At 38.0% G+C, this 18,487-nt stretch overlaps 1 protein-coding gene across 4 annotated transcripts; it reads right to left on the bottom strand.

The window, feature by feature from the left end:
• Window positions 1-3,445: 3,445 nt before the first annotated feature.
• LOC126397391 (uncharacterized) lies at window positions 3,446-14,486 on the bottom strand. 4 transcript variants are annotated; one of them, XM_050056117.1, is made up of 8 exons: window positions 14,396-14,486; window positions 14,089-14,152; window positions 13,274-13,379; window positions 13,053-13,107; window positions 10,116-10,204; window positions 8,079-8,180; window positions 7,301-7,423; window positions 3,446-6,771 (listed from the first exon to the last, which is right to left on the bottom strand). In XM_050056117.1, exons 2-8 carry the CDS (start codon window positions 14,133-14,135, stop codon window positions 6,727-6,729), a joined length of 567 nt encoding a protein of 188 aa, XP_049912074.1. In that variant the 5' UTR covers window positions 14,136-14,152; window positions 14,396-14,486; the 3' UTR covers window positions 3,446-6,726. The 4 variants fall into 4 exon arrangements, with proteins under 4 accessions (XP_049912074.1, XP_049912076.1, XP_049912073.1 ...); XM_050056119.1 differs by lacking the exon at window positions 8,079-8,180; XM_050056116.1 differs by lacking the exon at window positions 3,446-6,771 and having other exon boundaries at window positions 6,791-7,423; window positions 8,079-8,141.
• Window positions 14,487-18,487: the final 4,001 nt, after the last annotated feature.

Here is an 18,487-nt window from a genome sequence, read left to right as displayed (position 1 = left end):
ACATGTCTGTGGCAGTGCTGGAACAAGTACTTAAAGCAGCAGTAGTCATGTTGGTAGTTTAACTACATTATTACTGCATAGTGACTCCAGTAGTTAAATTATTTTTTATTTTATTTTATTTATTTATTTTTGCCATTTTGTGGGGTTAACTACTTAAACTACAAACAATTTCGGGCAATAAATGGAAATAAATTATTTTCTATTTTCATTCCCTACTATAATTCAACCTACTAAGACTGCAACTTAACTAACTGTATTTTCCCTTTAAAAAAATAAATAAAAATAAATAAAAATTATGTATGACCTGTGAACAAGTTTGCACTTTTACGATAAACTTTTTTCGCTGGCATGTGGCTTTTTTTTAAATTATATTTTGTTATAATTTCAGATCACATGTACTGCACATTGTTAATTTGATTTTTTTTTTTTTTTTACAAAGAAGTTAGAACTAGAGGTAGGCAATATGGCCCTGAAATAATATCACAATATTTCAGGGGTGTTTTTTTACGATAACAATATTCTTGACAATATGACCAATTAGTAAAAAAAACAAATAAGTGCTATAGTTTTACATGTTAACAGTTTGCCTTTAAATATTCAGTAAAAAGTAATTTACTGTATATAACTGTAATTTCTTTAGTTTGTAAACAAGTTACTCAGAGATTCACATTCTGTACATAATATTAATAGTTCCACATAATAAAATCTACCACAAATTACACGTTTAAATAGCTCTCAAATACAAAAAAAAATGTACCCTGGAGTCTATATATATAAATCAACAGATGATTTCCTTCTCTTTTAGCAAAATTCAAAATGATTGAGTTGGGTTTTTTTTCCACCTGGACCTTTATGCTCTGCCATTACTCCTCTAATCATCACGCTGTAACCTGTGACAGGCTGATGCTACCATACTGCACATTCACATATATTGGGGTTTTTTTGGGGGTTTTTTTGAGCCACAAGTGTCACTTAGGTTTACATTGTCAAAGATTTATGACAAAATCACTTAATAACACTGACTCTTGTGCCCCGCGGCGAGAGAGCAGAGGGAGAGACGCTGTGCTGCTGCCAGAGGAGCCGCTGAATGAGTTCCCTCTGAACGGTTAACTCACTAAAAGAGTCTGAGAAGTCTGTGGCTGTTAATAAACATTCAGGACACCCAGGCCTAACAACACCACAGTTTATTCAACACCATCAAAGCAGCTTGTCTCTTTGAACCACTGCGGAGTCGCTAATAATTTTGCTTTCAGCCATGTTTGTTGTTGCTGTGGGTCTAAATATTGCGAGTACCACAATATGAATTTTTCATATAATATTAAAAATCATACCGGTATTATCGTGAACAAGATGATATGGTACACCCCTATTTTTTTATTTAATATTTTAAGTAGCTGTAGTTAACCAAACTAGTTCTCCCTAGGATAGCATTGCTGTAGGTAAACTTCTTCCAGTGTGAAGTAATTGGTAATTTGTAAAGCTATGCTTTCAAACTATCTTCCCCAACACTGGCAATACCACAGTGTAAAAATGCTCTGTTACAAGTAAAAGTCCTGCATTCACAATCATATTTAAGTAAAAATGCAAAAGTATTAGCATCAAAATATACTTAAAGTACCAAAAGTTAAAGTATGCATTATGCAAAATAGGCCATTTCATACCATTATGTCTCTAGATTATAAATGATGCATTAATGTGCAAGTATCACTAATGTGATACCAGCTGCAGCTGGTAAAGATGGAGATAATTTAACTTCCTGCCTGGTGGCTCAATATATAATAATCAATTTGTAAGTTGATTCATATATTGTATTCAGGGTGTCTACAAGTGTCAGACACTTATATTTAGTGCTTTTTAAAAACCTTTTAATCATTTTTTCAGCCAAGTACCTCCTGGCCAACCAAGACATTTTTGGCAGAAAAAAGGCCTATATAAAGAGGCTCCATACTCCGCCACCAGTGTAAATCAATCAATCAATTTTATTTATAAAGCCCAATATCACAAATCAGAGAGAGAGAGAGATGCAGTCACTGATTGCTGTCCTGAGGCAGTTGTTAAGACTTTTGATAAGAAGTTTGTCATATTACAGGCTAGCTATCAATAAGAGATTTGAGGCTTTGTCTGAAAACATGGACCAGTGCAGATGGATGGATGTAGAGGAAGCTCTCGCAAAGCTCCAGGCCATAGATGAGGAAGATTTGAATGAAGGAAAGATAAATTACCCGTCACTTTCACCTTAGGAGGAATCCGAAGGATGAGGAGCCGAAGGCCCAAAAAAGGCCCAGGGTTCTGATGGCAGGTAAACTAGTCCCACAACTCAACTTCAGCTATATTCGACTCAACCTCAAGGAGCTCATCTACAAATCATACATAAGACAACGTAACACATGCAAATGCAGCCTATTAGGCTACCTCCTCTCAGAGGGATCATCCACTATATTGCCCACATCATCGCAGCAGCGCTTGGACACTGTGGGAGACTTGACAGGTGAGCCTACAGTCGAGCGAAACCCACCACATTTAGAAAACTAGGCTGATTATAAATATTCATATTCTTTAGTGTCAGCTCAATGACCTGATCCTTGTGAGCCTCACAAGACTAGCTAGGATGACAGTCTGTACAGACAGGACCACTCACTGGAAGAACACCGCCACAAAATATTTTAACGACAGTGTTTTAGACAGCTCAGTTGCTGCGGCAGCTTTGATTTACAAATTGATGTTCAAGTTTGTGGTTTGTTTTGGTGTTAAATTTTCTATAACTGTTTTAAATTGTTGTTATAACTATTAAATATAAATTGTCCTGACCTTTCGAGCCTGCCCTGTCAGCACCATGAACAGCTAAACAGCTATATATGTGTGTGTGTGTGTGAGTGTGTGTGTGAGTGTGAGTGTGAGTGTGAGAGAGAGAGAGAGAGAGAGAAAGAGAGAGAGAGAGCTCCAATTCTTTATTCTGTTTATTGCTAATTACATTTTATTATCCGAAATTAATTTTTAATGTGAACTTAATTACTAAAGGGGAGACACTACAGGTGAATAGGTTAGTTACAATGACTTTACTTATTACTTTTAAAATTGTAATGTTCAAATATGCAAATTAGGCATTACCTCATTAAATGTGCTCGAATTTGCATAGATTTTAGGAAGATAAATCTGACCATCTGATAAAGGCAGGTGCAAAATTATTTTTTCATTTTGTTTATATATAAGATGAAAAAAATATGACAGAGGGATTTAAGGATATCTGCTTTTATTACCTAGAAAATCAAAATATATTGTCCATAGCCTTAAATTTTCACCATATTTTTGGGAATAAAATGTCACATAAATCAGGCTAGGAATGATTTATTAACAAATCCCTCTGTAAATATCTTCAGAATATAGCTAGGTGTATAACTGGAAAGTTTGGTGTACATAGGTGCTACAGAGGCTGAGATGTTTGACTTGGAGTATGACAAAAAACTCATTTTGAGAAAACAGCATTCAAAGATTTACATAATAACATAATAACATTATACAAGTAGACAAAATGTAATAAAATAAACATCTAAATGTTTAATTTGAATGTTTTCTTTATAGCAGTTTGAAAGAATACATTTTCAAGGAGTAAACTAGCCCAAAATCTCAAAATTGACCACTGCATGAAAAATTGATGTTTTTGCCTGCCATGTCTCACCTAAATTTGTCAATTTATTTTTTTTTGTTTGTGATATGATGAACTTTAAAATGTTTTTTTCTCAAATGCACCTTTTTTTGATCTGTAATGAATTGTTAACCCCCCCAAAATTGAATATTTAAAATACATTTATTTTGTCAAAAATATGAAAGTGAACAACTTACCAACTTCAAGAAAAACATATTTGGGTTAATTGATGCAGTTGCAGCAGGGTGTAAAACTGACACCTTCCTGGCAGTTCTTGGAGGTGTTGGAATGCTGGCAATTTTAGTGTTAAATGCTACATTTCAAATCTTTACAATTCATCATTACATTCATGGCAAAATCATGTTTGTCATCATGCATTAACACTTAAACCGGCATTATAGTTAGGAATTATGTATGACTGATATCATTTAAATTAGCCTTTCAAAAAAAAAAAAAAAAAAAAATCCACACCCCCTGCAGAACTCCAGGGGTATGTGCACTCCCATTTACCATTTGAGAAACACCGGAATATGGAAAAAGAAATGAATAAAATACTTATTGTGCAGTTGTAATCCTCATTCACAAATTGGTGAAAGCACTGAGAAAGTTCTAACTTGTTGAACAGTTTCTCTTCTTTAGTGCACAATGTTTGCATGAGACAGCAATGACCCCAAAGGAACAAGTTTACTTTTCCACAGTATAATTACCAACCTTGCAGTCTAACCATTGGTATTTCACTGTCCCTTATAACTGTCCCTACATGACAATTACCCACCCACCAAGGAGGAGAGCTACTGCTGCTGCTGCTGCTGCTGCTGCCCTCCACAATAAGGCCCTTTAGCCTATGCAAACTAAATACATGCAGTGTCTGAGTTAACTGTGCCAATTAAGAGCTTGCTAACGTCACGTACAAAGCCATGCAATTAGAGGGGGCTGATTCATCTCCCTTCACCATATAATTACATGGAAATTACCTGGAGGATCAATCAGGGACTTTCTGGACAAATAATTCAAAGTATCTCAGTTAGTTATTCAAACAGTGTCGCTGTTTATCACAGTACACACTACCAATTACAGTAACACCATTCAGCTCATCAGTAGGGTTTAAATCTGTGGGACGACAACATTTTCACTGACCTGTGTAGGCTGATGTAAACCTGGCAAGCTTAAACTTTCCAGCAAATCAGAATCACACATTAACAATTATACTAGTTCTTTGCATTGTTTGTGTCGTATGTTTGATCAAACTTTAACTTCTCATTCATTGTTAAAGGTTTGAATTCAGCTTCTGTTCTCAGTCATGCAGCTCAGCTGTTGTAAACTTGTCCTGTAGTTAAAGGGTTTGTGATTTGATTCCCAGGACTTAAAGGAACAGTTTGACTTTTCTGGCGTAGAAAATCCTTGTGTCACATACATAAAATCAAATGGCATTGTGAGCAAACGCTGCCTCAATGACTTAGTTTTAAGCCGCCTAAAAAACAGAGGCAGTGTTGTAGATGGCTGTGGTTTGTGAGGCCATTAAATACATCAAAACAAGTGGATGGAGAATTATTTTCATGTCTTGGTGATTCTTTCCGTTAAGACGGTCGGCTGTCGTTTGAACGACACTTCACTGTCCCCATGATGTCAGGCGGTACTGCTCTGTTTCATCCTTATCCATAAGCTTTCAGAAAACATGCATAAGTATGGATGACATGATGGCAGGCTTCATACGTATCCATATACATTTCTAATATTGAGCATAAATAAGCCTTTAAATGAGAAGATTTATGCCCTAAATATGTGGCTGGAGCCAGCACCAGCCAGTTAGCTTAGCTTAGGCAAATTTTGTTACCTTTACACAGAGCCAGCTAGCTGTTTCCAGTCTTCATGCTTCACTAAGCTAACTTGGTGCCAGCTCCAGCTCCCTATTTACTTTACATGAGACTAGGATCTATTCTCTTATCTCACCAAAATATCAAACTATTCCTTTAAGACTTAACTTGGACTTGACTGCTGCTAGACTGTTGCATTATGGGAACTGTAGTATCCAGTGTGTTTGGATCTTGAGCCAAACTAGAGACTAATGCTGTGTTCACACTACAAGCAACACAGTAACCGACTCGAAGCCATTTTCAATGGAAGATAGCGACACAAAGCTACAAACAGACACCTGACACTTGTCGCTGCTGACAGGTGACACGCTACAACAAAATGTGAGCTAGCCTCAAGTTTTTCAGCACTCCAGCGATGCAGTGAAGCATCAACCAATCAAATGCCTGTGTTTCTAGCTGTGGTTCTGTGTTATTTTGCAAACATAGCTGATGCTATGCTAGCTCTCTGTGTATCGTGGCGCACAAGATGATGCAATAAGGCGGCAAAATGTGATGTTAAAATGGGGCTCAGACGATGATCAAAAGCATATATTGTTTTTGACCAAAGACAAACTTCAGATAACCTTCAGTCAAGGTGCTGTGTGGCCTTTAGGAGACACACACAAGCATGTGACACCATAACTACGTTAATGAGCGCTTGAGTGACACCTCAGTGGCAATTTGACGATAATGTAGCTGGACACGCTGTTGCTGTGTTGCTGGTAGTGTGAACACAGCATAAAGCCCTGTCTAAACATATAAAGATATTTTTATAAAGAGATATTTCCATCTGTTTTGGTGTCTCGTTTCCACACAAACGGAGTTTAGGTCACTAAAGCAGAGATTTTTTAAAACGCCTTTTAAGGGTGCAGATTTTTCACAACTCTGGTTACTGTGTGGACATGTAAAATGAAGTGTTTGGGTACGTTGTGTTTCTGCTTGGTCTAATGAATACTCTGGAGTTAAAATTTGTATTGCTGCACCACTTCATGGATTAATGGAGGCAGAAACGATGTTTTTTTCAAGTTGTTAATACTCTTAATGTAGTTTTTTTTAATTTACATTCAGCATTTTTTTTTTGTCACCATCACAGTTTGCTGCCGAAAAAGCCCAAAACTGCTGATGGCTGCAAAACTATCATCCCATGAAGATAAAAGTCAGAGAGTAGTATTTGTCTGGCGGCTCCGTGGTGCTCAGTGGTCTCAGATTGGGCATGTTGTGGTCTTCATTTCACAGGCAGCGGAAGGGGGTCCCACTGAAGCCTTTATCACGGATCTGGAAACAAAGACAGCATTCAGAAACACCGGCCGGAGAAATGGGGCTGTAATGTGATGCTGGCCCAGGACCCAGACTCATGTTTAGACCTCAAACACAGCTTGTTTAGAGTCTGACCAGCTCCTACTGTTAAGAACCACAGACAGAGGTTTGAGTTTCAGCTGCTACGAGATGAGTGCGATGTGTGGAGAGGAGGTCAGACTGGAGTTTTACCTACAAAAACATTTTGGAGCAGCAAAACTCTGCAGGAGGCTCAAGCATCACAGAAACAATGTCAAGTGGATTTTTACTGTACCCGTATTTTTGTCTTGTCATTGTGGACAGTGTGTTGCTGCTCGTATCTAAAATAATCACAGAGGCGACACTGTGTCTTACTGCACAACAATCCTCATTTGTTACAGATTTGCGTGGCTGCAGACTCTTTCACTTTCTTTCCTGTCAAAACCGGCGCGATCAGGAGACCTTCTGAGTACACTGGGCTTTTGTTGCATGGAACAATGCTCAGGGTGATAAACGGTGCATTGTTTACCTGCTCCTGGGGTAAAATCCCAGCAGCGTGGAGGCTTTTGGTCCGTTTCACTGTGCCCAGGTGGTAGTTTGGGGCGCCACTTCCTGGCATCCCCCAGACGGATTGCTGCATGGTCTCATTGTGCTGCGGACGGTAGGAGAATTGTGACACCATTAGTAAACGTATAAGTAATCTACCATCAATCTTATCATGAACATTTTAACTTATTCAGAATTGTGCTGCTTAACCAGAACAAAGAAGCATATTACCCCACTTTCAGCTACATTCCAGTGGCTCCCAGTATCTTTTAGACTAGATTTGAAGCTCTTAATGGTTTGGGACTGGCTTACATTGCAGACTCTCTGTCGTTTTATAATCCCTCATGAGCGATCAGATCTTCAACTGCTGGGTTTTCAAATACATACTATTACTATGCACCAAAATGATGGACTACCCTAAAAGCTATAAAATATGCTAGCTCAGTAAATATTTTCAAACGACAGCTAAAAGTGTGACTTTTAAGTGTAACTTTTAATTGATGTAAATCTTTTTTATTATTATTTTATATTAATTTTTACTACTGTAACTGATCTCTGTACTTTACCTTCACTTTTATATTTTGTTTATCATCCAGTCTTTTTATTGGCTAACCTTGTTGTCCTTTTTGCTTTTGTGTTGCATCTTTAGTGTACAGCACTTTGAGCTGCCTCCCTTGTATGAAAAGTGCTCTAAAAATTTTTTTTTATTTGTTAATTATTTATTAATGAAAGTGCATCCTTCTCGTTATAAAGTCACTAACCTTTTGCTCGTCAACAGCATTGCTGCCTCTCTCCCTCTTTATCTGTTGTTTCCTCTCCTCCAACTGCAGGCAAAGATATCTGTGATACACACCATTGTTGTCCTAAAGAAACGCAGGTAACACTTTATAATAACCATAATCATTATATGGTCATTGATAGTTAATTGAACTTAAATTAAAAGTTATTTCACTGTTAACAAACAATCAATAGATAATTAATAATGGTTTGTTATTATCAGTAATGCTGTAATTTATGGTAATTTAACATCTTATTTTTGCAAACATTATAACTTTTTATATACTATGTTTAGTATTTTATAATGGTAATAATTGATTTGTAAATCATGTATAAATATTATTTGGATGGGTATTGTAAAGGTGCAAATTGTAAGTATAATAGTACAGTATAATACTACAGACATTGAAACTTTATAATGGCCTTTATAATGGCCAGCAAAATTTATAAAGTTTATAGGCAGTTTACAAACAAATTAAGAACCCTTAACAAAGTGTTACAAATATCTTGTCCATTTATGTAATGATTAAAGTTATTAAAGGTTAAAAAATCATTTCAGTCACCAACAACAACTTAATAGGCCTATAGTATATAAAATATTATATTTGCAAAAACAAACTGTTAAAATACCAAAATAGTTAGTAAACATTATTAACTATCAATTAATTGTTTGTGAACAGTAATATAACTACAAAGTGATAATTAATAATAATGCTGTTGAGCAGCCCTGCAAGAAACAGATTAAGGTGTTTGTTTGTGGTATTATGAACACGTTTAAAAATAACTGCTTACCACAGATCAACACCTCCATCTTGTGGTCATATCCATCAACTACAATTTCAATTTGCTGCAAAGGATTGGGAGGTCTGCAAATATCCTCTATGTTTATTACTGTCAGCTAATCCCATGAAAAGACAAAACCAACAATGAACTGAACTCTTCCTAACAATTACTGCCTGTGTGGTCTGATGTATCTCTGCCATAGAGCTCCATTGTTGCCAAAAAACCACATCACTGAGTCATTCTGTTGCAGAGGACAGCACCCTCCCTCATGACAATGAACACTGCCACTGTAGTTCATTTTGGGTCAATACCACATTCACCATCCTGATGCCTGAAATATTCTCAAGGGCAGTGAATGTGTATTTATCCTCTGCTGAAAATAGTCCCTAAAACATGTAATATATCCGACTGCTACTGTTTGAGTGATTTACTAAAAACTACAGAGGACAGATTTTTTTTAGAATATAAATTATCTAGCATTTATATCTTCAGTAGGAGCCACAAACCAGTTGGGGAAGTCAGGAAATATTAAGAGATGAACTGGCACATTGTGGTTTTAGCTTTTTGTGGGATTTGTTGACAATGACCTTATGATTTACGTTTACGATTTATGTTTTTCTCACATGCCTCCACAATGAACGAAGAATCCAAAAACTGAGTAAAATTTTGATGAATTGGAGTTAAAGGGGTCTGCATTTAACAACAGCAAAACTATGTCAAAACATCAGTTTACAAACTCACATAATTCATGCAGTATAATCCAAGTCTCATTTATCCGGTTGTATGTTCAGTACTTCCCAACCACATATTTAAAACACTTCCCGCATAAACAGTGTCAGACACAGACAATAAGCACACCTTGGCCAGCACATGTCTTTGAAGTCTGCTCAATGGGGTGTACAAGCAGAGTTCAAATGCATGCTCAGATGCACTACTCATGTGTGGAGGTGTGTTGAGTAGTAACATTTTAGTGTAAATGTATGTGTTTGGAAAGTACTGAGCATATGACTGGATAAATGAGACCTGGATTCTACTGCATTAGTATTATCAGATTTTTTCAGTGAGTAATTGATATAGAAAAGATAATTTTGTGGGTCAAGTATTCCTTTAAAGCTGTAGCTGTCAACTTTTCTAAAAACAAAACAAAACATTTTTTCATATAGACAGTAGCACATGAGACAGAAGGGAGGAAAAAAAGAAACAGAGCAGCAATCTGGTGCATTTGTTGTAAAACCAACCGTGATGGATGCACGAATGGAAGGGATCCCCCTGGGGTCTGTGCTCGTCACACTTGCAGTCCCTTTGAGTACAAGCAATGGTGGAGGAGCTGAGGAAACAAAGTAAACAGGAAACAATTACATTCAACTAAAATGACACAATATCAGGCATTAGTCATATCTGGACTTGAACATATTTAATTGGTGAAACTGATAATCAATAAATTCATAATTTAAGACATTTATCAAGCAAAAATGCTCAAACACGCTCTAGTTTAAGCCTCTTCAATGTGAGGATTTGCTGCTTTTTTCATTACAAACTGAACATTCTTTTGCTTTGGGATTGTTGGTTTAGACAAAACAAGCAATTTGAAGCTGTCACTTTGGACTCTCTCACGCTTGTTTTCCTTTTTTTCTGACATTTTATAGACAAATTTTTTTTTTTAATAGATTAATTAAAAATGAAAATAATTGTCAGTTGGAGCCATAACAGTGTCCGGAGCCATAACAGTGTCCAGATCCATGCACTCTCAACATTTCATTTTATAACTCTGCCTCTGTCATCGTTTTTTTTTTTTTAATGGTATAATGTGAAATCTGAGCCCTCGCTGAACACAACAGTCTAAAAGATATGATTTGAACCTAAATTGCTCTTCGGTGAAAAAATTCCAAATCTTAATAGCATGGTCAAGCAGGGCCTCGCATAACATAAATCAATAAATCTATTTTGTAACCCAGACAGTCTCCTCGGCTGAAAGAAAAAAAAAAGCCTTTCTATGAGTTATCCATTTAGCTCCCACTGTAGTGGAGCCCACTCATAATAAGTTGTACTACTAGGCTGACTCATGTTCACTCTCAGGCTGCGACTCTTCTCGTACCGTGCTTCCCCATGAGTGGAGGTGTGTGTGTGGTAGGGTTGTACCGTCATAATGGCAGACAGTCTCAGGCTGAACTAATTCAGTGCCTCTGTAATGTGGATTTAATCTCATCTCTGTTCTCCTTCAGCCATAAACACCTGTCTTCTTTATGTCCAGTTAAAACAGACCAAATGTAATATTCTGCATAATACCTACCGTGTGTTCATTATGTTTACACTGTTTTATCTATCCTGAGATTTTATTCTTTATCTTTAACAAGTTCATTAACAGCCACTGTGCATGTGTAGTCCATAATTAAAGCAATTGCACCTGCCTAAGCTAGTTAGTAGCTTTAAAACGTTTGTCATATTGCTGCAACTGTCACTTTATTCACACAGTAGTGAATGAGACATATAATCTATGAAAAATTATCATGCTCCTCCTCCTTGTAGTGCTAGGCAACTAGGCAGCGCTGATCAAATATCAATCAAGAGACTGTTACGGTGTCGCCTATTTCTCACCTCAAATGTTTTAGAAACACATTTCAGTGTACTGTTTAGCTGTTAAATGAGACAGATATTCTTATAAACGGAAATTTTCCATTCAATGTTTTGGCCTCTTGTTTCCACACAAACAGAGATTTAGGTCAAGAAAGCAGAGATTTAAAAAAAAATGTTCTAAGGTGCATATTTTTAAAAACTCTGGTAGCTGTTTATCTGTGTGGACATGAAACAGTAAGCATTTGGGAAGGATGATGTAACCTCCTCACTTTGCATACGCCCACTGTTGCTCTGAGTGATGAGCATACACTCGTAACACCAACAACAATGGTGAACTGCTGGTTTGCTAATGTTTATTAGCACTGCTTGGTCTAACAATTACTTTACACTTAAACTTAGGGTTGCTGCACCTCTTCACAGATGCATATAAGTGTCTGCTGCACCTCAGCGGCCGCTGTTCATAAGCACATACATTGAGCAGCAGCATCAACCCACCGTGAGGATGGAAACAGAGGGCTCAGGAGGGACGGAGCACCTGCCACAGCAAGCGAACACGCCGTCTGCTGTCATTTTGACTTGACCAGCAGACTTCACTGCAAGCCGACTGGCTGTTGAAACAGGTGATGTACTTTACGTTCTCAAACCAGCTGCCAGCGATTTGACCAGCTGAGTTGCAGGTGACACCCCCAAACTTGAGTCAAGCTCAGGTGGTCAGTTCTCATGGCTGCAACTTTTCTCTGCAACGTTCTAAAACGGTTTTGTCTCATTGCAAATCTTTGGTCTGAACTGGGCTTAATGTGGACAGATATTTTCTAAAACAAAGGTCATGTTGACAGAATTATCTTTTAAAACAGAGGTTCTGTGGTTCTGTTTCCAACATGGAGGCCAGGTTATAAACATTCTCATTTTACAACTAAACGGTACACTAAAATATGAGGTGAGAGACTGAGGCGAGAAATAGGCAAAACAGTAACAGAATCTTGATCTTGATTCATATTTGATCAGCGCTGCCTAGTTTGACAATTCACAAGCAATGACTGACATGATTGACAGCTACGCTAGAGACTCCTCTGCTCTGATTGGTTGTTTTCGTTCACGTGCGGTGGATTCTTGCAAGTATCATTAGAAGCATTACGAGGAAGAGAAGGAATATGATTTTTTCCACAGGCCATTTGTCTCATGTACTCCTGTCTCAATATAGGGACAGGTTCAGCAAATATGACAAAATATTATCAACAGACTTTTGCTTTTAGTGTCATGTCTGCACATATTTTTTCACATGTTGAGTTTCAAAGACCATCCTTGACCTTGGATGGACAGGGCTTTGCTTAAACCGTTGCTAAAAAGTTGGACAGGGTTGTCCACATACTTTTGTCCACACAGTGTGAATTCACTTGCTCATATCATGCTTGTTTTCTTGCCCTCTGAGGCCTCTAACTTACAGTAAAGTTTCATTTTTACCTTGCATGTCCTCGTGTCATGTTATCTATTGAGTATTGTGAAACACCATGAATACACCATCACACTCACACAGTGTAATTCATGTATTTTCAGCATAAATGATTGAGAGTGAATAACTAAGAGCGTGTGAATGATCTCACACTGGTCCCTGAGAGAGGCCGCCTCGCCCCCATCACTCAGCTGCCTGCATGTTACCTGGAGGCAGACACAGTGAAAAGATAAAGTACGGTTACCTTCTGGAAATTGCTATAATTGAGTGATTAAGACCGATGACGTCAAATGAAAGCCTTTTTTTTTTTTTTTAACTGGATGAGCGTTCACTTAGCCTTCATTCACACACACCGGTATGACTGTGACTCACCAGCGTCCTGGCCTTGGGCTTTGTGCTCGGCATCTGTGTTTGTGCTGCAGCAGTCGCTGGTGAAAGACTGAGCGGTGACGGTGAGTCAAAAAGGCCATTTTTGCACCTAAAATCAAAAACAAATTGGATTATTAGTTGAGTGGACCTGCCTTTGTCCTTTTGTGATGATTCAGTACCGGAGCCATAATCATCCTCATGTTCATCATCACAGTGATGATGAGCCCTCAATTAATCACACTCATTTACTGAGCTCCATTTCAAGTACATCTATGGTGCCAAACTTTTACTGTATGTCACTCACATGCAAGCTTCACTGTCCTCACAAAAACACGCAGAAAACTCGACTGACATTTCGGGTGTGGATGTTTTCACCCTAACCAACAACTCAACCCTCTCATCTCCGGACTGCTCGCTTTGCACCTCCACATCCCTCCTGCCCTGTGGAAATCACACAGACCCTCTTCACAACACTGACTTTTAAATGGAATCAAAGTCAGACAACAATGCAGTAAATATTTGTGGAGGAAAAAAAACTATTTCAAGTTTTTCCTTTTCTTTCTTTTCAAATTATAGCTACCAGGCTGAACAGACGGTGAGTTTATGTGCCGCTTGAAATGTCTGTCATCTGACACTTCAAGGTCAGTAAACAGTTTTTGTTGAAGTATTGAACAAACACAAACATTTTAAGGGGATAAAAGTGGATGTGGATGGTCCTGGGGAGGAAATAAGTGGCAGAGAAAGTGGAGGAAGTACATGAAAACATAAAATAAACATATATGCAGAGGCAACAGGCAATAGACTGCAAATGTACAAACCATTGATCCAGGTGGACACTGAGGAAAATGAGATGGTGACTTCTCATCACATTGCATGGTTTTCCTTAGATAGATAGATAGATAGATAGATATCAACATTTGCAATTGCGTCATAACTACAATAGTAATAGTAGCAACAATGGCAGCCACAGGTTTATACAGTCAATCTAACTGTTAAGGAGCGTTTTGATTCTATTTGGCGGGTATTTCATGTTGACTTGCAGCACGTGTCTGATGTCTCCGAAAATAAACATCACATTTAAATAATACAGCGACATGCTGTGTCCAGCTGGTGTCACATATTTACCCTGATGTGATGGTTCAAGCTGAGGAGACAAAAAAAGCTAGAGAGGAGACAAACTGAGGCTGAGTGGAGCAGTTTGTAAATATTTGAAATAAGCACAATGATGACGGGAAATACGTCATCGCCTCAGGACGTCACGACGTCGAGTTCTCCCGCCGCTAGGGGGCGGGGCCGAGCCGAGCGTTACTTCTCTGTGCAGGTGAAGTAAATGAGAAGATGTTATTGAGGAGTGGAACTGAATTGCAGACACTTTATTTCTTTCTTCTTTTTTTTGTATACAATATGAACAGAGATATGTATGTAAATAGGCCTATATATAAATAACGGTGAACATAAAGACAAAAGACTTTAAATAAGCAACATAAATGAACAATTTCATATCCAAAATGGAGGAAGAAGCAACATTCTTCTTGTTTGATGATTTAAATTTGGAAACGGTTTTATTTATTTCTATGTTAATTGTTTAATAATTCAGGTTTTCTGTTTGTTTGTTTATTTGTTGTTTTTTATTTTATATTTTATTACTTCCTTGTAATCTTATTTTGCCTGTAGTTAAGTATTAAAGAAAAGAAAGAAAAAGTAAAGAAAAATATTGTGTATATATAGAAAATGTACTTCTACTACTACTAATAAAAATTAAAAAAAAAAAAAAAATAAGGACAAGAAAAATTAAATTTAAAAATGTTTTATGTTATGCTGTCACTTAGTAATTTGATATTTTATTTTCTATTTATTTATTTTGAACATGTTACATTGTAAAATAAGACTACTAAAATGCCTTGTTGATGCCAGAGGTCAGAGGAGAATGACCAGACTGGTTCAAGATAATAGAAAGGCAACAGTAACTCAAATAACCACTGGTTACAACCAAGGTCTGCAGAAGACCACACCAGGTGCCACTCCTGTCAGCTAACAACAGGAAACTGAGGCTACAGTTCACACAGGCTCACCAAAACTGGACAATAGAAGATTGGAAAAATGTTGCCTGGTCTGATGAGTCTTGATTTCTGCTGCAACATTCAGATGGTAGGGTCAGAATTTGGTGTAAACAACATGAAAGCATGGATCCATCCTGCCTTGTATCAGTGGTTCAGGCTGGTGGTGGTGGTGTAATGGTGTGGGGGATATTTTCTTGGCGCACTTTGGGCCCCTTAGTACCAACTGAGCATCATTTAAACAACACAGCCTACCTGAGTATTGTTGCTGACCGTGTCCATCCCTTTATGACCACAGTGTACCCATCTTCTGATGGCTACTTCCAGCAGGATAACGCACCATGTCACAAAGCTCAAATCATCTCAAAGTGGTTTCTTGAACATGACAATGAGTTCACTGTACTCCAATGGCCTCCACAGTCACCAGATCTCATTATAACAGAGCACCTTTGGGATGTGGTGGAACAGGAGATAAATCTGCAGCAACTGTGTGATGCTATCATGTCAATATGGACCAACGTCTCTGAGGAATGTTTCCAGCACCTTGTTGAATCTATGCCATGAAGAATTAAGGCAGTTCTGAAGGTAAAATGGGTCCAACCTGGTACTAGCAAGGTGTACAAATTGGTCTATAGACAAATTTTCTCTTATTCTTGTTCTGAACATTGAAGTTAAATCTGAAGTGGAGGGCAAAATTCCAACCTCAGCTTCCAGCCATTTTCTTTTCCTTTTTTCTCTGTTCCCTCACTTTCTTCCTTTGTTGTCTTTTCTTCTCTTTCCGTTATTTTCCTAATAGCATCGAGAAGGAGGGTCCCTTAAGTTACGTTCAGACCCTAGGGAGGAAGTAAACAAAACTGACAGATTAAACACATGCTCAGTCACAAAACAGATATAGAGCGACACTGAAACACACACACACACACACACACACACACAGGCCTATACTCGGACAAAAACACAAACATGCTGTACTGTACGTTCACGGCTGGAGTGTGTCCATGTGTGTGTGTATCAGTGTATGTGTTTTGTCTTCCAAATGGCAGAGATAGTATATCGTCTGACAGGAGTTTTCTCAAAGCAACGAGGCTCCTCTCGGCACATGTGGCTGAAGGGCTTCCCTAATTGGGAGAGGTGTCATCGGGCTCCGGCAGTTAATCACAACAATGTGAGGAGAGAGCTGCAGCTGAGGAGGATTCACCATTTGGGGGAAAGGCTCTCCTTTTTCCTGTGTTTGCACATCGGGCGCAGAGAAGTCACAATTCACGTCTGGGAGGACTGTAATTGACACTGAGTCCAAATAATTGTAATCAGTACTGTCTGCAGCTCCAGATAATGACCGTAGAGCTGTATCCTACAGGACTGTGCGTCTCTGTCACTGGTATCATTTGACTTGGGTAAGCAGTTTAGATATAATTTGGCTCATCAATATCTAATGAGCTCTGTTTGTAGAGGAGGAGCCCGGTGATTTATGACATCTCAGGTTTCAGTAACACTAATAACATCATCGATTGCCAATATTTGAGGAGTTCATCTCCAAAAATACTGCACATCAGTCTGGGTCGAAGCCATTACCCACAGTTAGTCAGTCAATATCAGAGAGGAGCCAAAACTGGTCTCATCCCGTCAACCCGGCGGATAAATTGCCTATTAGCCTTTTGAGTTTATGATAATTTTGTGCAATCAATCACGATGTAAGAACAGGTGCCAAACGGAGGCTCATCTTATTTTAGAATTACAAAAACGTCCTTAATTGTATTCATAAGGAGTCTATTTCTGTGAGATGGGTAGGAGTAGTGCTATTATTAGTATTTGCATAAGGCTGCATCTGCTTTCATAATCCATTAATCCATCCATTTTTCATTTTTTAATCCTTTTTATTATTATATACTTAATAAAATGTGAGAAAACAATGACACATTCTCACCACTATTAACCAGAGCCCAATGTGTCCCAACTGATACCCCATTTCCACAATGATCTGCATTTAATTAATCATCCTGTTTATGCACTCGCCTTTGTTGTCATGTCAGACCCTGTCGTTTTTCTCCCACCCACCACTCGTCCTCAGAGTGTTCCTACCTCCTTAAGTCACCAGATCCTCCACACCTGACACCAACAGCACACACCTACCACCTTACCCACTGGACTTTTCGCCATGGTAGTTTACAGTTTAGCTGTCACACATGAAGACGCATTCAGATTGCTTTTTGTTCGATCAACTGTCCACAACCCCAAGATATTCAACTTGCAATGGAAATTGTCACAAATTGCTTGGGTGCGGTGGATCTCTTTAAAATTTCGTAGACTTTGTCATTGGCATTCTCTTGTTTACAGAACTATTATTGGCCTGCTTCCAACATATTTATGTGTGTAGGCCTACATTAAGCAAAAAATTAAAAAGTGTCTATGCTCTCTGTTCACAGAACATGTTTTTATTGTCTATACCGAGGGTACCTACAGAGTTTGGCAAGCAAACATTTATGTATGCAGCTCCTTATATGTGGAATCCTCTGCAGAAGGACTTACAGTTGCGCTCATTGGTTTCTCTCAGCTGTATTTTATGAAGTGACTTTTGCTCTTTTGGGCATAAAAAAATAAAATCTGAATCCTGTTAGGTCAAGGGTCAACCACCTTTACTATTAAAAGAACCACTATTGGCCAAAAAAAGAAAGAAAAGATCTCTTGAGCCGCAAGTCATGTTTGAATAAAGGTAACAGCCTATAAAGTCTAAATTAGCCCATCAGCATTATGAATAGGTTTAAATGAGCATTCATTAATATGATTTACTACAAAATGGCTACTCTATAGTTAGGCTATTTATACCTCTTTAGTACTTTAACTTTGCAGCATTGGTGGTGAAAGCAAATGAATCTGTCCACACTACTAAAGCCTCTATTTTCCTTCAAGACTCTTCTTTTGTTGGATTTGGAATCCATAGCTAGCCTTGCTAGAGAGACCCCAGGCTACCCACCGCTACTGAAGTTCAGCAAAATTTAGAGAAGAAGGTACCAGGTCGTAGATGTATGACGCAACAGTTGCAACATTAAAACATTTTTTAATTAGATGTACAGGCTGCACATATTTACAGTTGTGGAATGCAATAATCACCTCAGGCCTACAACAATGACAAATCAAAATCTGAATATTAAAAAAAATAACT

Source organism: Epinephelus moara, chromosome 11, assembly GCF_006386435.1.
Source record: "Epinephelus moara isolate mb chromosome 11, YSFRI_EMoa_1.0, whole genome shotgun sequence".
NCBI classification, from domain to species: domain Eukaryota; kingdom Metazoa; phylum Chordata; class Actinopteri; order Perciformes; family Serranidae; genus Epinephelus; species Epinephelus moara.
This window is presented reverse-complemented; position numbering and strand designations above follow the sequence as displayed.